Genomic DNA, 21,865 nt, shown 5'->3' with positions numbered 1-21,865 from the left:
CTAATAATTTCTGAAACTATATGTACATATAAACTTGCAAATGGATTAGGTTTTTGAAAAAAAAATTAATTTCTCATTTTTATTTTTCTATTTGTAACTTTCCTGGATTTTAATCTCTTTACTTGCTTGAATCCAATAATTGATTTTAAAATGTTATGCTATTTTAAATTTGTCAATTTACTGGTTTTTATTAAAAAAAAAAAAAAAAAAGTTTGTCCTTTATATTCAAATGTATTTAGTCTGCCTGAGCACATGTTTCATCTTACTCTAGAGTTAACTATTTTTATTCAACATTAAAATCTATTTAAAAAAATTACTCAACCTTACATAATTACATGTTGCCCATCTGTGAGACGTCTACAGTTTCTACTTCTTCCTTTCAGAAAGTTTCAATTTAAACATTTTTTTTATAAGGTAATTTCTATAAAATGATTGCTTAATCTGTCTGTTCAGAGGAGCAGTTTCATTTGACTTTTTTATACAGAAGATTCCAGTCATAATTCAATGTAAAGAGAAAACAATTAGAAACCTCATATTTTTAACAAAGAAAATAACCATTAAATTTTCTCATTAATTTCCTACTTAACTTTTTACTCGCATTTTTTAACTTTATTCCATTTTAGAAATTAAAAAAAAATCTGTACAGATTTTTAATTGATATTTAGAATTTTTTTTTTTTTCCACATTGGTATATTATAAATTTTTACTCCAGCGGTCTCAATTTTAAAAAATTTATTTCCTCAATTTTCTGTACTCAAAGCTTTTTAATTATGGTTAAATTTTTGAAGTCCCAATGTACATTATGACTTTTGGTTGTCTTCAAGGTTGTGTATATTTTATGCAGAACATATACCTAAAGATCTTCACAATTGTAATTATTTTTCACTGGATTTTTTAGAATTTATACTGAGTTAAAAGATGTACTGCTTGAGAAATATTTTTGTTAAAATTTGTTCAATTTTAGTTTTAAAAAAGGCTTTAGTTTTTTTTCTAATCTGGTCTTATTGAACAATTGTGAATCCAATTGATCTTTGGATTGGATCATTCTTGTTATATTCATTTTAGTCTTATTTTGCTTCAAAGATAGAATCATTTCTTGGACATTAATTGATCTATATTCTGACTGTTTTCGAACTTTTCATCCTTTTCTGCTGGGTTTTCTAAATTGGAAGTCTCTTAGAATCTGATTTTCATTTGAAGCATTTTTTTTTTTTTTTGTACCTTTTTTATAAGAACTAACTTTGAATATGTTGATCTTTTTTAAAATATTTCTTTGAATCAAATATGAACCATTTGTCAGTTATACCTTTTTCTTTTTCTTCCCAGGTCAATCATGTAGCAGATTGTCCTGCTGATGCGATGTGTACTAATGTGCACAGTTGTGCTTTGTGCCAACTTGAACCAAATTGCACATGGCTTGCTAAAGAAAAGAAATGTGTACTCACCAAAGAGAATGGTAAGGTTTTACACCCTCCTTCCCTCCATCTTATTTTTAAATTATTTGTCAATTTATATTTAAAAAAATCTTAATTTTTTCCACAAGGTTTTTTGCATCATTATAAGGATGCATGACTGATCAGAAGTCCAGAATAGTTAACAGTCCATAACTCATAAAAAAAATAATTTCTAGCAAATTTTCCACCATCCTCTATATTTTTAATGCGTAAAAGATGAGATTTTTTTTTTATAGAATTTTACTTGAATGGAATACTGTCTTCTCAGTACATGGAAAACAATAGTTACTGAGGCCATTGCTTAACTTAGTGCGTGTGGAGGGGGAGAGGTTCAACCTAGAAAGAGTATATAAAAAAAAATGATAAAAATTTACTTGCGCTATGACTAACTGTAAGTCAGTGAGAAGATACTCTCTAGCATGCACTCTTACGTGTAATTTAGCAAAGGTAAGCAATTATTTGAAGGCCATTGTGGGAATACGTTTTTTATTGAAATGTTCTGAAATTGAAAAAACTCTACATGTTAAAAATATACAGGTTGATAGACAATTGAATTCTGCAGTGTCATAAATTTTTGTTTTATATGAAACGGATTAAGCCATCTTCTATATATGGCATATTTAGAACAGTGTTAGTTGTATATTTTAATATAAATTTCAATATTTGGGAATATCCCTTGAACCCCTTAATCCTAGAACTCTAAGTGACAAATTAAAATAAAAATTGGATAGAAACCACAAAATATTTAATATTCCAATTTTTATATTGGGTAAATTGAAACCTAGCAGTTTTCTGGAATTTTTTTTTTGTTCTGATTTAGCAGGTTTTAAAAATCTATTGATAACACTATGGATAAAAATGACAACTTGTATTCAATTAGTCACATACAATCACTTTGCATTAAGTTATTTCAGCATTAACTCCCAAAAGGTAAACTAACCATACTCACTACTCTGAAGTCAACCACCTCAAAAACAAATGTAATATGAATTCATGTGCTTTCTCTATTTATTCCAAATTTAAGATCATCTGATTCTTGGAAAAGTTGAAAATGACACACTATTCCTAAATTGCAAACTACATGAATATTCACTGATACTTTAGTTGATTCTTGTGCATACTCCAGAGAGCTTCATGACTTATATGGCAACAACTCTGCTACTTAGTCATGGGCCAGCCTTTCAACTTTAAGAAGCAGCATATCAGTCTCAACCCTTGTTTGGCTGGCCCAATAGTTACAGAAAAATGCAGAACACTTACCTGACTGAAGACCTGAGACCATTACTCGGTCTGAATCGGACATGCACATACCTAGATGCTGCAGAATCTGCAGCATGGTACCCCCCCCTTCCCATGATCACCTGCTCACAGGCAAGCACATCTTAAACTGTAAAGAACATGTAAAATCATGTACAAAACCTACACCCATTTGGCAAATGTTAGACTATTTGTACAAGGAAAAAATCAATTCGTATGCCAGTCGGCTAGCATCCATACCCAAAAATAAAATCTATGAAATGAGCCCATTTGATTTAATTTTACATCTAATAAACTTATCTTGTTGGATTTTCAAAGTCAGACCCAAATAGCATTTAAGCGGATAAATCAAACTTTCCTTCTGACTAACCAATTTTCATTTGTTGTAACACGTGGCTGGCACTTTGCTACAATTGATTTGAAAAAATTACTTTGTCAAATCCAAACAACTGCTAATATGAAGAATTTTCATATAATCACATAAAAATATTTAAAAAGTGGATTAACTCCTTTTTAAATTGAAGAATATAAACTTAAGTATAAAAATGTGCAAACAAATACTAAAATGACTCCATGCACAACAATGGATAAATAGTTATATGTGGGGTGATACTTACAGCTTGGGAATTAAGTCCAATCAGTATTTTTCTAAGACTTTTCTTTTAAATAGAGGAATATAGAATATTGTTTGCATTAAGCTTAAAAATACACCAAATAGAAATTAAAAGCAAAAAGTATTTCACTGCATCTGGATAGGTACACATACTTTAAAATAAAATCTGGATTGTTTGTCTGTGATGCTAATCCACGGATCAGAATGATTCACCCTATTAGTAAATGCTTGACAGATACGGCTTAAATGATATTTGGGTCTGATTTTGAAAAATCCAACAAGATAACTTTGTTAGATTTGTTTTTAGTATCAACAGCATCATGGCCTTTTTTTTTTTTTTTGTTAGTATATTATTGACTTCAATATGGAGTCACAACTTATCCTAAGGGCAGACTTTGTCAATGTCTGTTAAGCTGGCAAACTATACACACATGCACATAATTTGGAAAGCATATTACTTGTACACAATTTAAAGAATATCAATACAGAAATATGCCAGGTAGATAGTAGGACTGAAAACAAGATGAAGATAAAAGTGAAGTTTGTCTGGTTTTCAAATGTGTTACAATATTTAAAACATACCAGTTTCCTTATAACCTTATCAAGAAGCCACGTGTTGCGCTTGAAAAGGCTTTAATCACCCAGTTAATCTCAATGGACTATTACTCACAAAAGATTTTTCTATCAAGAAAAATACAAATCATTTGATAAAGGCTTATTAGGTCAAAAGCTTGCTTTATTTGAACTGTTCATTGGTCCCCTGATTTATCGAAGAGGGACCTATGTTTTCAGTGGCATGTGCGTGTCCGTTAGTCCAGATGATTGGCAGATAACCATCCATTAGTTAGAAATTATATTTCATTAAATACATGTGCACAGTAAAAAAAAAAAAAATTTTTTTTGCAAAACTTCCCGTTGCATCCCCAAGAGCTCAGAGGTCAAAAATGTCCAGAAATGACACATTTTGCACCATAACTTTTGATCCATGCATTAGATTTTCTGAAACTTGGCCAAAATGTGGAGCCTATTGTTCTCCATATAAATCCAGTATGGGTGACCCTGACAAAACTCTGGTTTGCATCCCTTGGGACTTTTAGTGCTAAAAACGCTCCTTTTGTGTTTTTTTTTTTTTTTTTTTTTTTTTTTCCCCCCCCATTTCTCAAAAACTTTGACTATATAGTGGTTTTTCACGGTGGTCAACTCAAATATACATGTTTCGGCCTGAAACTGCAGTTATCCATTTACACTAGGATTCAGCATTTCCAGGGGCTCAAGAGGTCAAAAATGCCCCAAAATGGTCAAAAATGACACTTTTTACCCCATAACTTTTGCCTTATCCATTAGGTTTTTCTGAAACCTGGCGAAAATATGAAGGCAATGTAGGACTTTCACACTTCTCGCATTCATTTCTAAACTATTTTTTGTGGCATCATCTTGTATTGCAGCACCTGAAGAGGGACCATGCACGTGCAGCTTTAAAATTTTAAAGTGAAAAGGAGCACATATTTGTTAAATTCGTTTTTAAAGAATTTAAAATTCAAATGTGTAATTAAGTGCCAATATTTTTCTCATAACTTATTTTTTAATATATAAACTTTACTTGCTTTCAGTGTTGCTTCACTCCTTGGAAATGTAAGTGAAGCCCATATATCACAATGTTTTGTGAAAATATCCCCTCCTCGGATGTTATCCCATTCGACTCAAATTTTGTATCGTACAACAATAATGTAAATTTAGATAGTCAGGTTTGCAGTGAACTGCAAGGTAGAGGTTTCAATTAATGTGTTGACCCACTTTGAATTAAATTATTTATTTTTTCTTTTAGCATATTTAATTATTAATGTTGACCTTTTTATTTATTGCTTACAATTAGTAACTTGTATGCCAATATATTTTTATAGCCCCGAAACGTCTCCAATGTCCTGTTCCATGCCAGTCTCATACATCATGTGAGAATTGTACAAGAGAAGAATGCATGTGGTGCAACAGTGCACAGCGATGTGTTGACATGAACTCCTATGTTGTATCCTTTCTCTATGGGCAATGTACAAAATGGGATACAGAACACAATTTCTGTTCTCGTAAGTATTTTTGCTTTTAAATCTTTCCTATTCAGTTAAATGCTATATTTAAAATATAACCTTTTGTTATCCAGTTTGTCAGGATTTGAATTCACTGAAATTCTTTCAGATGAGGATTGATTTAGATTATTCTTATCTTGATTGTTAATTTGATAATGTTTCACCTGATGTAGCCTTTGATCTTATTTAGGTGCATCTTTGTAATATATCATTATTAAAACTGTTTCCCTATCCTCTTCTCTGGACATGCATGTACATACAACTTCAGGAATGAAGGAAATTAACTATGTGAAAACAAAATTTCATGTACTTCCTTTTAGTTTGTAGCTCAAAAAAAGGCCCTCCCTCTGACAAGATCCCCTGACATGATCTGTACCAGTTTTGGGTCGAAGATTGAATAATTTGTCTTAAAATTTTATTCCTCTGAATGATAGCAAAAATATCAACTTTGTGTTTGCTTTAGTTTTAGCTGGACATTTATATAATAGCTGACAGAATAAGGACAATCCATTTTGGATTTGTATAAAAGGTTAAATTTGAGATTCCATATGGGTTTCAGTTTTGCTGTCTTTTCAATTTTAAAAAGATGTGTTTAAAGAAAGTCGGAGATTACATTACCAGAAAAAAATTGTGTGTACGCTTCCTGTTATATATATTTTGTACAATTGCATGTATATTGAATATATGCATACATGTTTTTATGTACAGGGAGCACACGTGCACACACGTGTGTGTGTGTGTGTGTGTGTGTGTGTGTGTGTGAATGTTTGTTATACATACATGTATATATAAAATCCTCTTGTCATAGAATGTTTGAATTTTTTTTTTATTTGTTACTCTGGTAGCTAATTAATGCTTTTACTTTTTGTGTGGTCAGTATTTTCAATTATCGGTGTTTCTACGCCCTACTTTCACTCTCCCCTTTCTATCCTATTCCCACTTCTATTATCTCTGTCAGACTTTAACTTTGGTTTTATTTATAAAATGAATTTATCATTTATCATAAAGTTGAAGTATTGGAAAAAGAAATTACTTTTTAATGTTCATATTTCTATGTAACTTTCTTGCTTATCTCATTCTACACACTTATTTTGAAAATTAATTTTCCCTTGAACAAACTTTCTCACACACACCGTAATGTACTATGAAAGTATGAAATTCACAAACGGTCCAATCGCATGTGTATCCCCGTTAGGGGAGATGTTAGGTTTTTGCAGCTCTTGCAGGAAGGTGTTGACTACCTCTTACATATGTGTGTATGTATATATATATTATATATATATATATAATACTCGACCCAGGACAAGTAAAATTAATTCCCCCTGAACTGAAGTTTTGCAGCACTTTTTATATTTCTCATACAAAGATTTAAATCAAAATATAATGCTATTGAACCTTGTGTCCTTTCTAATTTGATGAAAATACATTACATGATTTTCATTCTACAAAATGTCTTGAATTTTATGGGTTTTAAGAAATTGAAATTCAGATTAATCCTGTTTAGTGACGAATGACTATGGATAAAATTCAGTGCAAATCTGATTTTGAATATTCAAATGGCAGATTATTTCGCTAAAAACCTTTAAAAAAATATTCCAAAGAAACTGAAATTTGGGTAATATTTATTAACTGATATTCAGTACCTAATTTAAATCTCACAAAAATCGAGATATATGAATTTTCACAAAGGGCTTATTTCATTACCTGAAACTAAATATAGCTCATATTTGGACCTCCTTACATTTGGGAGCTGTGTTTGGAAATATAATTGTTTAATTAGTTTAGGAGTGAATCCTCTACTTGCAAATATATAAACTGGCATAACATATACATAACAAATGATGCAAGGAATTTCTGAAAAAATGAATTTTAATTGTTCTTATTCTAGAGAATTGGTGTTCAGATATCCGAACATGTACAGAGTGCCAGAAAAACCCAATTTGTGGATGGTGTAATGATAAAAGCAACACAGGTCTTGGTCGTTGCATGGAGGGTGGAAAATCTGGGCCTGCAAAATTCTCCTGGCAGCGTACAGCTAACTATAACAATGTGTGTCCAGCCGAGCGATGGTATTTTGTCAGTTGTCCATGTAAGTAAACCATCCTTACATATTTTTCATCTAATTTTTGAAAAAAAAAAAAAAATTCCTAAGTTTATTGATAAACATGGCATTCCAATAAATTACCAATTCTGATCCTTTTAAAATCTCTAAATATTTAGGTATTGATTTTTTTTTTTTTTTTTTTTTTTTTCTGATTACCTTAAAACCCTAAATATGTGCATATATTTTCACAAATGTAAAATATATTGGAGGCGGGGTATCTATAAACTTTAAATGTAAAAAAATCAAATATTTCAATATTCCAACAATGGAATATTGAGTTATGCATGCACGCGTTTTTTGCATTGGGAAATGGGTACTAATTTTTCCGATCTGAATTTCAATATCCTAAGAGTGTCAGGTTTTGATTCCTGATTCTGATTAATCGTCCCAACACTAGTATTTATATTACAACATGTATCCAAAGCATGTTCCTGGACACTGACCAAAGCATCAGAATACATGTTTTGTTCCAAATAAAGACAAGTCCTTCAAGATAAAAAAAAAAAAAAAAACTTTCTGCAGTGAAAGTGAGATTGTTCTGATTGTGGGGGTTTCAGGGATATTTATATCAAGGGGTCACTAGTACAGCAAGCTCATCAGAGCACATTCCATTAAAGTACTTTTAAAACCATCACAGGGGTGTAACATTGCGATGATGGAACAAGGGTTGGAACTAGGTAGATAGCCTAGAACCTATCGGATTCCAGACTTTTATCTGAACCGTGTCTGAGAGAGAGAGACTAGGGGCTGGTTCACTAGCCGAGATGTGACAATATCAGTGAGAAACTTTACAGTAGCCTTGGCAATGTTTTTTTATGTCATTGTTCCAGTTGTTACCTGCAATGTAAGGTCTGTTTGAATGATGGGCTCTTACATAGATTGTTCTTAGTCATGGAAATTGGTAAGTTTTGATATTGAGTTATGGAAGTGATTTCATAAAACTAATTAGCAAAATATTCAATGTGCATTAAATTTCAAGGGAGGTAATTTAAATGAAAAGTAATATATTTTAGCTAGAAACAAAGCTAGATAAAAACAAATACATTGGCATGGCAGAAGAGTACTAAGATTTTATGGAGAAAGGAATGACTGCTCTTTCTCATACCTCTCTCTCTATCTCTGTAAAAGGAGTGTATTAACAGATATGTCACTATTTATCAATTTTAAAATAAAATAAAATCAAAGCAAAACAGTGGTTGTGACTTAATGACTCAAGAGTACATCTTTTTTTTTTTTTTTTTTTTTTTTTTTTTTTAATTATAAGACTTGCGTAAAATTGCCTGAATGATATATTTGTCTGGCTTACAAAAAGTTAACCCATGGGTTTGTGGGTATTTAATGCTGGAATAAAAGTTATTGTATGTAGGCTTTTTATTTTTTATGACTTCCTTGCATACTGAAGAACTTTGCTACATGCTTGAAAATAAAATTACGTCACAATCCTAAGCTCATCTTTAGCAATCAGTAGTTGCATGCCAGTATCAACCCTTTTGAGGTTGGACATTCTCTTTGCTGGTCATTCTCTGAATCTTTGTTCAATGAAATCTTAAACTTTCTTTACATTGTTATAAACCAACTCTGAACTTGTCTATTTTTGAATAGCATTGTTGATGGATCTGTTAATACTAAGCTTATTTCTGAGATCTGCAGTTTTTCTATCTTGTAAAGTTACTCCAAGACTAGTTAAACATTTTATTTCAAAGGCATTGAGCATCTTATGCTTGGCAAGTATATTCCATGTTTTACTTGCATATACAGAAATAGAAATCATAAATGCATTTTAAAGTCTTAACTTCAGAGGTGTTGATATGTCCTTCTTGCTGCATATTTTCAGTTTTCAAAATGCTGTTAATGTCAGATAAGGATCCAGGAACTGCTGAGATGAGAAACGCAAAATCTTTGTTTTTTTATCACTTTAGACAAGAATTACCCCCCCCTCCCAACATCTTGTGCTTAATTTGTTTTAAATGTAATCTATAATATAAATCTCACCTGTTTTTTTAAATGTATGTATGTATGTCCCTCTGCCTAAAACTTTCAACAGAGGCGGCGGACATCACAAGATTGGTATTGTCTTGAAGCACGACCCTTCGGACGACAAATATCAAAAAATTGGCCAAAAACATTAATTCTTTCACCATCAACTGGCTACTTTTCTACAGGGAGAGGTCGCTTTTTTCGCTGATATTTTCAAGTCATCCCCGCTTTTTAATTTACTAGCCTTACTTTAAACCTATGTTACTTCCAGTTTGGCAATTGGGCGCAACAGCAAAGACGTCACTTCCTCCACCCCCCACATTCTTTTCCTCCTTCACGGTATGGGTTTGAGTGCCTGCCTGCCTACTACCACTTTTTTTTTTTTTTTTCTCAACACGCACTTCCAAACTGCCGTGCAATACCGGGTACTCAGGCTAGTTAAAAACAAATCTTTTCTACAAAATATTTAAAATGTAGAAGTGGTCCAATAATAGCATAGGATCTGCATTTACTCCGGCTGGAATGGAAATATTAAATATATAAGCAATATTTCACAGCTGAAAAATACAACTGGAATTTCTATGGTTTCCACAAGTTAAATAATTTAATCTTGTCTGTATACCTTGTGAAGCGTTAATGTTCAAATATGAAATTTTTTGTTTTCATCTGATTAATTCACTGTTGAAAATGAATGTTCCAGGAGTTTTGCCAGGAATAAAACAGGTTTTCCACAAATATTAAATTTACCCTACTCGATAGATGAAAATTGATGTTTGTATTTCTTTTCTCCTTAGTGTGTCAGTGTAATGGTCACAGTACGTGTAATGAATCTAATATTTGCACAGAATGCCAGAACAACACCAAAGGTAAGTTTTTAAATGTGTTCTTCAGTATAAAAAAATGGAATTACAATTAAAATATCTTTTATAAGATGAATCAAATTTTTTAAACACTGTTACATAGTAAACGTTTGCTTTTAATATATTTAAAAGATTAAGTTTAAATCCACTTTATAATTTAAGTTGATACTTTCTTTGCCAATATCCCATTATGTATGTGTTGCAGTGATCTTGCTAGACTATAGACAATTTGTAGTTGCAACAAAATAATCTAATTATAATTATTTAATTAAATAATACATTTTGGAAGAGGAATGGTCTCAACATTTTGTTTATGTTGATAGTCTAGACTGCAAGTCTGAGAGGAGCAAGAAGAAAGTGAACAAGTTTCAAGCGTGCGGTTTAATTATTGTAATGAGTTATCAGATGATCTTGCATCTCTCATCACTTTGAACTTTCACACAAAAATTTACCAGAGGGAGCAATAACTATTCTCAAACCTATGCCATATGTCCTTCCCACCTAAGTTTTACATCTTCCATTCTCATAAAACTATGCTCCTTTCCTGAAAGGTCACCCCTATAATCTATTTGTGATTTCTTGTTTATATCATGTTCTCAACTCTGGGTGAGAACCACCTACACAAAAACATTTGTACTAGCACCTATGTAAACAAGGCCGATAGCCATTAGTCGCGTGCTCTCGTGTAATGAATGAATGCGTGAATGTAGGATTGACATGAAATTCTTAATACACTAAAATGACCGAAAAATGGACTGAAATGACTTAAATAAATAAAAAGTAAATGACTTAGAATGACTTTAATGAACTTAAGGATGAATTGAATGACCTTGAGAATGACTTGAATGCTTAAAAAATAACTGGAATCCTTCAAAAATAACTTGAATGATTTGGAGAATGACTTGAATGGCTTTGAAACTGACTGGTTGTAAAGTGGGTGATCATTTTATATTAAATTAAAACAGAAAAGTGATCCCCCACTTTATATCACAGTTACAAACATAAGTACAGAATGTAGTAAGTCAGATACTACATTTTGATCTTGGCCAAAAGGCCAAGAAAAGGGTATTTATTTGCTCCCCCACCGAGCAAATTAAGCACAAGGCCGATTTTTTAATGTGAGGAGTGAAGGGGGAAATGGGAACCAACTCCCCAGGGAGTAGGGGAGCTGGATAGTGACAATTGGTATGAAAGGTTGCCCCTACATTGACCAAGGTCTTATGTGAGGCTGCCCCCATATATGGTCTTTGCTTGCAGTATCTGCCGGAACAGATACTACACTTTGATCTTGTTTATATAGTTTATTTTCGTAATGAAAAAATTTTACAATTAAATGAAAAATTCAAAAAATAAAAGCAAAAAAATTAACATTTGTAAACAAATTTAGGCACAAGGCCATACAAGAAGTGGGAGGGGGAGTGTTGCAGGGTCTTTGTTACTAAAGTGAAAATGCAATCTTTGGCGACTTTACTCTTGACTGGCAACTTTTACCACAATACCTCATTCACTCTGGACTCTAAACTAACTAATGAAAACCCCAGCGTTTTTGCAAAAAAGAATATATTTACTGTGTGTGTGTGTGTGTGAAAAAGTGTTATGGACAGACCAACCGACGGAGTGACTTATAGTTGCTTGCACGCAAATAAAAATTACTTCTAAATAAGTTACATTTACTTTCCCTGTAGAAGTGTTACTCTATTTGGTAATGCTATACTGAACTTTCAAAGTTATAGTGATCTCTTTTCCATTTTTCATTTTTGAAAATGTGATAGAAGAGCACGCACATAAGCTTTTGTGAGTAAAATGGTAAGACTATATAAAATAATTCTAATTTTTTAATAGGGCTTTACTAACTGCCCCTTGTCATATTTTAGTTTTCTTTTTTTTAAATCTGATATTTGTCCTGCTCTCCATCTTGTATTTATTTTTGCATATGAAATTAAAATGTATTTAGGATACTTTAAGTAGGCTTAGCTGATATATGATATTGTGATGACTGAGTCGAGATTAAAGTTTAAACAATAGTTGGACAAAATGATATTAATTATTGATAATCACTCAATATTTTGGCCTTGTGCTTAATTTGTAATTTTTATTACATATATTTTAAATTACCACAATAGGAAATATATTAATTTATAGTAGAGATTTAAAAAAAAAAAAAAAAAAAAAATCTCCCAATCATTTTGGATATTTTGATTGCAATGCATTTGTATGTTTAGCAAATAACTTTTAGATTAATATTTTTTCTAAAATAATTGCTTTGAGTTAATTCAAGCCAAATGACATCTGTAAAAAAAATGCTTATAAACGTCACCATATGATGACTATATTAAAACCAGTTTTACGAATCTTGAAAGTTTAAACAAATATTTTTAATCCCTATCCTATGTTTAAACTGTTACTTTTCTTACTTTTTTACAAGGTGACAATTGTGATAGTTGCCGAGAGGGTTATTTTGGATCTCCCCACAATGGTGGGACTTGTAAAAGTGAGTAAAGATTTTATTTTATCTCTCTTCAAATTATTAATGAGCAAATCATTATGAATTCTTCAAAATCTCTAAATAAGGGGCTTACTGCATATAAATAACATAAGTAAAATGAAGCTAGTGTCTGCCATACTCAACTTCTTGATGTATTTCGGCCAACTTTTGCATATGGATAAAACGGTAAGTTGACTTAGATTGATAATGGAAGGATCTCCCATCAGTTTTGTGTGTGTGTGTGTATATATATATATATATATAGATGTGTGTGTGTGTGTGTGTGTGTGTGTGTGTGTGTATGTATAGCGCCACAGCAATGGTAAAATGTGATAAGAATCGAGCAGGTCTGCAAATCCTTTTGTTTTTTTTCTTGCAACATCCTCGTTTTGTTTGTTCTTAATTTGAATATAGTTTCTAACCTTTTCTAGCTGTTAAACCTGTTAATGAATGATACCCCCCCCCACTCCTTGTTCTAAGTGGTGTTCTGTTATGTGGCGAAGCTCTATGGAGAGAGTATGTAATGCCTTCTTTTTTTTATATTTATAACAAAGCAAATTTTTATTAGACATTTTAAATGATTTAAAAAGACCCGGAAACAGTAAAGTTAAAGATTATGTGGTCAATTGCTCAAAACTTTAGTTTTAAATTACTGCTTCACTAGAATATATGTAAAACTATCTCTACCTATCCCGTGTTGCTTGGAAAGAAAAGAAAAATACTTTTGTAGAAATCAAAATAAGTTGAATGTACAAGAATATTCAGTGAGTAAGGTAAAAATTTTTCCACTAAGTTTTCGCTTTTGAAATGATTATATTAAAAAAACTGATACAAGATAAAATATTTGTGCCAACAACAGTGGGAGGAAGAAACAAACGAAATGGGCTAGTTCAAATCTAGTATAAATATTTCAGATTCCTATTTAAGTCTGACTTTAAAAATCATGCAAGATAACTTGATATTAGATATAACCATGACTTAGCTTTTTAAAATCTTTAAACTACATTGGCTATATGGCCTTTCATAGGTTGACTAGCTAACATGCCCAACTGATGCTAACGTTACGTGGTAATTGAAAATTGTGAATATAGGAACGAAATGCGTTAAAGTTTTTTAAGCAGAAATTAATAAAATAATACTTTCAGACAATTTTTACCAAAATCTTTTGAAAGTGATTCATTTAGTTTTTTTTTTTCATTTTCGGACAAATTATAACCTGAATCTTTCAAAAGAGATCCATTCATTTAATAGTATTTGTTTTAATTATTTATTTCATATACTTTATTTCATATTGTGAAATGCACAAATGAGCACACACCTCACAACATAGTAAACCACTAAACTAATTCTAACAATCACTTGTCTGAAAAAGACAAGTCTGTTTTATTTTTGAAGTTAAAAGTTATAACTACACCTTTTTAAAATAAATGTTATTCTTACAAAAATTAAAAAAATATTTCTCCACAAATTTTAACTTAAATTATACAAATGAACTAATCTCATATGAACTCATTTAATAAAAGCATGTAGTCACAACTTCCTTTTTGTTTGTTTTTTCTGTTTCAAATTCTTAAATGCAAGATTTCAGTAAAAAATTGTCTGAAAAAGACACGAATGTTTTGTTTTTTTTTCTCCAAAAACTAAAACTCCTTTTATACCGATGATTGTATTTCACAATTTTAAATTATGTGATGTCAGCATTAGTTGGCCATGTTGGTTAATCAATCTACGAAAGCTCATATTGCTGCTACATTATTTGCTACGACAGCTCCTGCTACTCTGACTTCCCATTCTAGCTAAATTACTTCCTCATTTTGAGGAAAATATGGTTATAAAATTATGCGTAGACAAAACTGTCAAACCTGAATGTTTTTTTTTTTTTTTGTTTTTTTTTTTTTTTTTTTTTTTTTTCGAAAAATGTCATTTTTCTTGTATTTTTTTAGCTTGTGAGTGTAACAACCTGGCCAAGGTGTGTGATGAAACCAACGGAAAGTGTCATTGTGGGACACGGGGTGTTATTGGCAACAGATGTGAATGGTATTTATCTCATTCCTGATTCAGAAACCTTCCATTTTGTTAATAGTATTGAATGATTCTACTGTGTAAAGATTAAAACAAGAACCAATATAATTGTTTGGTCATCTCTTTTCATTGTGCCACCCAAGAGTCAGACGTTTTTTTTTTCATATTTTGCATGCTCACGCTCCCATCCTTGTGGTTTAGCAGATAAACTATTTCCAAATTCCATTCTGTTCAATCTCTTGCTTCCATTCTGTTGATCACTTGTTTCCAAATTTTCCTTGATTGTAATCCAAGACAGCTATGCTTCTGCAATAGTTTATTCAAGGGTTGAATGTTCTACATGACCATAGCAATAAAATTCATTCTTAAGGTGATATCTTTTTGCTAATCAAATGGAGTTTTCAACAAATCGTTCAACCTAACATGTTGGGTTTGATCAAATTTTCTTTACAAATCCATCTAATTCTGAATCTGTCATTGTACTGTAGTCAGCATCGAAAGGACTAAATGAAGGCCAAGCATTCACTGGTATATATCACAATGACAAGCTTGTTGATTTTCTGGAAAATTCAGGCCTCTGATGTTCAGTATGGCTTTTGTGTTTTCATTTAACTGCTGATCTTTTAACTATTGTAACTGATCGGATGTATCAGTTTATGGGTAATTCAGGAGAGGGTACAGCTATTGCACTCAACATTTCAAGTGTTCAACAGTGGTATTCTGATTTGCTGCGTAAGTTATGGTATTGGTGGTGAGGTTCTTGACATCATTGGTCTGTAACAGATATTGTTACCAATCTGTAGATTGCATGTTCAATATTTCATACTGTTACATTGAAGGCCAGAGGTTGCCATTAGCAGGTGAGTTTATTGTAATAAACTATCAATAAAGAGCAAGTTTAAAGAGTACATTTAAAGGGATAACATTAAAAATGAAAGCGTAAAAATAGTTATGTATATACATATATGATGTTTTATTTAATCATAGAAGTGAGAACATTGTGTGTGTGATCATGCACGCATAAAGTTAAAAATGTTCATGTACAATATTTGAAAATATTTGTGAAAAGTATGTCTTTGTTCTATGAACTTTGAACTCTAAACTGCACTTGCCTGTCAGGTTGAAACCATGTTGAGTTTGTCAGCCTTAACCTTTGACACTCATGCACCAACTTGACGCCATCAAGTTGTTCGGGGCAGGTCCATATTATCCGCATACAAGGCATATAACACCGTCTCTCTCGGGTCAGTTGAAATGTGCAGATAATCTAGAAGTCGACTTTGACTCCCTTATAGATTGGGGTACATAATGGCTTGTTTCATTTAATCCTAAGATTCAGCTTGACTTTCAATTGTAGACGTCTCTTTTCTTCCCAAGATTCTCATGGATGGCTCAGCTCCTGAGGAAAAATTGACTGAAGCTTCTTGGTCTTTATCATCAAATCTTTCTTGGAGTTCATATATTAGATCCATTGCTCTTTCTGCTTCTTGTAAAGTTGGTTGTCTATATCATTCGAAACACTTTCTCACGAGTTTGTTGCGATAGATTTGTAGAGATAAATCTACAAATCTATCGCACCATATATGGAGTATTGACATATTTGATCTGAATTTCTGTCCCATTTGAAGATACTCTATAAGGTACAAAAATGTCTCTGCAATTTTATTGGCCATAAGCTCTAATACATGTGCTGTTACTAGTCTCTGTCTTTTCTATAAATATTGTGTTCTTCAGAATTGTCTGGTTTATTCTGTTTTTGTTCAAGCTGATTTGACTCGTTGCTATAGTGATCTCCATCAATTCACTGGGTTTACACATCTTAATACAGCTTCCTATTTGAAACTAGAAATGCGGAACTCTTTCTGTTGACTGTTTTCTTCCTTTTAGTGCTGGTCTTTTCAAGACTAAGGTCTTCTGTCTTTGCAATAACCATCTTTAGTTCTTGTTAGCTTCTTAATTAAATGGCTTCATGCCTTGTTTGAAATGAGATAGATTATATATATATATATATATATATATATATATAAAAGCTCATAACATAGCTACTATACAACTTATCCTGGATGCAGAAACGGACAGTCTGAGATGTTATTGGACAACAGCTCTCATAATTTAGCCTTGTTGCCTTTTCTCTTATGGCCTTATGGTTATACAGTTTACATCCACCACTTGCACTCGGCATGTCTCAGTCTTTTTTTTTACATGGGGGTCACCACTTATCAAGGCCCGGAGGCCACTCAGGGATAAGGGTTATTGCGTGTACAGTAATCAATGAGATAGTATTGTAGTAATCATTTGTATTGGAGATTTGAGAGTGTCTTACTTAAGGGAGCGGTTTGTCAGGAATTTGTTTATGTTGGATTTGAAGACATCCAAGTTGTAGTCAGGTGGGAAACAGGCAAACAGAAGAGTTCCAGAATCGTGCACTTCTGAGAAAGCTCTGCTCATGAAATCTACGTTTGGATTTAGGAACAGATAAAGAGTGGGGAAAGTTATTGACAGTAGTTTCAGCCAGACGGGTGTTTCTCTGAAAGATTGGCGAGGGAGGACGAGAGATTGGAGCTCAGACGAGCACTTGCCATGGAAATAACGATAAAACAGACAGGCTCGCAACGTTTCTTCTGTGGGAGAGAGGTTGCAGGAAAGAGAAAAGGGCATCCCCCACTAAGCCACGAAGTCTATTTTGTACTCTGTCAATGCAGGATAGACTGTTTTTAGCAGCTCCTGCCCAGATGTGGCAGCAGTACTCCATCCTTGGACGTACTTGGCTTTTATACAGATAGAGAATTGCATCAGTAGGGAGGTATCTTCTGGAGCGGTGGAAGGATCCCACCATTTTCCCAGCGTCCCTGGCAACAGATTTGATGTACGTGTTCCATTTCAGATCAGGAGTAAAGGTCAAACTCAGAAGCTTGTTAAAACATGGAGCCTCCCCAAGACGAGAGCCATCCATTTCAATTGATGCCAGATGGGGATCAGAGCGTTGATGATGTAAAGATAGAAGCTTGGTTTTGGATGCATTAGAAGTCTGCTACCTTTTAGTGTTGTCATCAAATACCATCTTTGGGGGGGGGGGTAAGCGGCAATAGAGACTCTTTCCTATGTATCAACTACACTTTAAATTGCAGTTTTAAAACTATTTGGCAAAATTGACCCAAATTTGGAATGGAGCACCTTTGTCATTAGAATGAAAATTCTAGTTCAACTGATAACTAAACACTTTTTGGTTATAAAAAAAACAAAAAAAAAACTATTGAATAAAATTTTACCAAAGGTGGTACATGACTAAATTACCTGTGACATAGTTTGTAAGGTATCCTTAAATCCACTAATACCAAGTTTCTGATGAAGCCCATTTGCCTGATAATAGCATAGCCATTATATTCAAGCTGTTGCAGATCAGAATCATATGTACTTAAAAGTAGATTTAAACAAAGTGTTATCATTTCATGTGTTCTTAGGTAGATTGCTAATACAAACATCACTTCTGATCAGTAAGGATTTGTTTTTGTGTGCTATACCACAAGGAGTTTAAAAAAAAAAAAAAAAAAATAGTTGAAACACTTAATCATAAATAGTGATCGATCTGTTATTTTTCTGTGGAGCAATTCTTTATTCTCTTACATGACTGCTTATTGGAAATATGCTTTTCTCTTGCAGGTGTGATACCAGTGAGAAATATGTTGGCAATCCAAATGATGGCGGGACATGTTATTGTGAGTGAAATTTACTTTTTATACTAAATTTATTTTTGCTTGTTTTTGAATTTTTGAGATAAGGATTGATACTTTCTATTTAAATTACTATTCTCATCTTGGTGATTATTTTTACAACAGTGCAATCTCTGACCTTGTTCAGGTACATCTTAATCTTTTTGGAATGTGTCGAAATTAGGAACCAATATAGAATTTTGAATAGTTTTTTAATTTTTTTATTTAATCAATTGGGGTAGGTTAGTATTCCAGCATGATTAGGTAGACATGTTCATTTTTTTTTTTTTTTTTTTTTTATTTCTAGTAGTACTGTAGTAAGGATTGAATATTCAACCTGCAGAAAATCTGGTGTTGATAACAATCAGTTTTCAGTGAGCCTTCTGGAGGTTGAAGGTTCAATCCTTATTACAGAATAATATAATTAACACTTCTGTCATAGCTGGAATGAAAACAATTTATATCTGAATACAAGGGTTCTAAAATTTCATATAGGTCTAAGAGTTTGTCATAAAGAGTCTCAAATTCGAAAAGATGAACTTGAAGATGTCTGAGTTTACTTGAATCAAAACTTTGAAAAATCTTTACATAAAATTTTTTTCCTGTACAGTGCTAAATGGAAGAGTGATTAATGAAATATTGATAATTTTAAAAACTATTCTGCAAAGATTTTAAAGTCTAAGAATTTTTGGTGCTGGTATATCTTAGCAGTACCATTTCTAGTTTTGGAAAATTGAAGTCATCTGAAATTATAAAGTGTTTTATCAATAGATTTAAAAAAGAACAGTAAACAATTGAATTATAAAATACAAATAAGGAAGTGAGTTTCATAAATTTATTACAAAACAATTTTTTCTTTAAACAAATAATAAACCATGATGTATCTTTTAAATTCATCAAATAGCACACTATTACTTTCATGAAAAGATAGGTTTCTTTTCTGCCTGGAAAACCTTCAAAGAGCAATGTTATAGTTGTTTCTACACAAAACAATCCAAATTAAACTTGTTTTTAAATTCATTGTAAAAGGGTTGATTTTAATATACAAAATTGCATTTAAAGATTTATATTGTCATTTTAAAAAAGTACTTATTTTTATTTCAATTTTGTTTTCTATTTGTGGAATCTATTCATAAAAGCACCTGGTCATTTCAGACAAGGTGACTAATTTTTTTTAGTTTACACTATCTACAATATAATTTAACCTAAATTTTTTGAAGTCAGTAATTTAGTACCACTCAAATGCACCAGCACTAAATTTTTCTCATGTTAGATCTAGTATAACAATAAATAATTGATGGAATAATATAATGTATTTTGATTCAGTCATTACTAAAGTTAAAACTAATCTCTGTATGAAATAAACAACTTTCAGTGTGTCTGTTTCTAACCTTTGACTTGCATAGTTTTATTTTTATTGAAATGAAAGTGCAATGTCATTAAAAGCATAAATCCTATTTGGAAAAAAACAAAAACAAAGCAAAAATCAAATTATGAAATTAAATTCACTATAATGCACCTGGGCTTCCTTGTAACTATGTCAAGCCTTTTAATTTAAAAAAAAAATTATGATCTTTTAAAATTTGATAGTTCCAAATTTCTATCAAATAGAAAGTGATTTCTAGCTTTAAAATGGTTAGTGACTTGTGTATTAAAAGATTGATTTTTTTTTTTCAAGTTATTTATATCTAATTTAAGTTGAAATGAAAACCTTACCATAACAAAAAAATTGAATTTAGTAATTTGATTTAATTAATTTAATGAGCAAAAAATATTAATTTAACTTTGAAAATCTTTATTTTTATTAAGAATAAAATATTTGAACAAAAAAAAACCTGAGCATAATCAAAATTGGTTGTATATTTTTTCCAGATAAATTATTGACAGATTATCAATTCACGTTCAATTTGTCCAAAGCAGATGACCAGTACTACACACAAATCAATTTCATGAACCGACCTTCAGCTGTAAGTCATCATTTTTACTTTGTCTATGCACTTCCATTTTTCACCCCTTTTCTCTGCCAGCTCCTTATTGCTTCACAAAGTTTGTGTTTTAATTCATTGAAGAAATTAAGTCTTGTGGCCACCCAATTTTTATGACTTTTGTTGACCCCTCCCACACCAGATATTGGTGTGGAAGCATAAGGAGCTACTGTGATGGATTCCAGATTTATAGTAGTAGGAGACTTCCTGGGTAGGAAGTTGAGAAGCAATTTTTTGTTCGCTTATATTTCTGCATGTTTGTATGATCAGGGTTACAGGCGGGAATTCCAAAGGCAAGCAGTTTGAGGAAATTATTAATAGAAGAAAGTCCTTCAGCATCTTGAAACCTCTACAGTGAAGAGGTGGAATTTTGCTACTAGTTAGGTGGATTGGGGATATTTTCCTTCAGTGGAAGGTACAAGTACAGAAAATTCATTGAAGCGCCATCCACAAAGTACTTATAAAACAAGCACAGGGATGCAACTGCAGGACAAGCTTGGTAGAGTGATGCATATTAGGTTAGAAACAGCAGTACAGTTGAATGGTGGGTTTATAGTGATATAATAAGATGCTGACAAATGTGAGCAGTTTCCTGGTCTAATAGAGGAAGCCTACTTTTTCTTTTTTTTTTCTCAACAAGTTGTGTAAGGTATCACTGTATATGGTGATTATCAATAAATAGCATTACAATATGATGCTTAACCAATTCCGGGGGCACTTGTTTTTTATTGTGGCATGCAGTGAGAGGGGGAAGCAATGGCTTCAACAAGACTGAAATATTCTACTCTGCTGATATCACTATGGAGTGGTTGAATCATCATTTGCAGGTCCTCTTATTAGCAGGCTTCATTTCAGAATAGTCACCACATTCAGCAAATTTAATCTTTATCTTGTATCACAATCTATAAACAATTGCAAAACGTGAGGTTGCCATCATACAGCAGTAGATCTGTAACATTAACATTGCAGAAGTGTCAGGGTAATTGACAACTCAATTTGATGGCTGAAAATATATTCTCAGCACCAAGTTTCACACTTGGAACATCTTGTAAAATTTTAATTTTGTAACAAGAGATACTGAATGAACATTGATTTTAATTATCATTTTAGCTTTTAAGAAACTCGATTTTCTTATCTTGAGTTATGTGCAGTTAGAAGAGTTGTTTTTATACTGAGACACTTCATGTATCTTAGTTTTATTATCTGTGCTTAATTGAACAGTCATTCCTATTACTATGTGTAATATTGGTTATTTTCTCTTTTACTTTGGAGTTTTACACTTCTGGATTTTCTTTGATTCTGGACAATGATCGATCC

General features: G+C 32.0%; 1 protein-coding gene across 7 annotated transcripts in view; it reads left to right on the top strand.

Moving 5' to 3' along the window:
* LOC145245897 (attractin-like protein 1) overlaps window positions 1-21,865 on the top strand; it is a 320,643-nt gene that overhangs the window by 149,144 nt on the left and 149,634 nt on the right. For all 7 annotated transcript variants that reach the window (XM_080107633.1, XM_080107632.1, XM_080107630.1 and 4 more), the window contains 8 exons: window positions 1,327-1,456; window positions 5,226-5,405; window positions 7,294-7,494; window positions 10,281-10,352; window positions 12,772-12,837; window positions 14,775-14,868; window positions 18,514-18,569; window positions 20,436-20,530. In XM_080107633.1, coding sequence (XP_079963759.1) covers window positions 1,327-1,456; window positions 5,226-5,405; window positions 7,294-7,494; window positions 10,281-10,352; window positions 12,772-12,837; window positions 14,775-14,868; window positions 18,514-18,569; window positions 20,436-20,530 — 894 coding nt within the window. The remainder of the gene's footprint in view (window positions 1-1,326; window positions 1,457-5,225; window positions 5,406-7,293; window positions 7,495-10,280; window positions 10,353-12,771; window positions 12,838-14,774; window positions 14,869-18,513; window positions 18,570-20,435; window positions 20,531-21,865) is intronic.

Source organism: Euprymna scolopes, chromosome 23 (genome assembly GCF_053919585.1).
Source record: "Euprymna scolopes isolate OS-2025 chromosome 23, ASM5391958v1, whole genome shotgun sequence".
In the NCBI taxonomy this organism is placed as follows: Eukaryota; Metazoa; Mollusca; class Cephalopoda; order Sepiida; family Sepiolidae; genus Euprymna; species Euprymna scolopes.
This window is presented reverse-complemented; position numbering and strand designations above follow the sequence as displayed.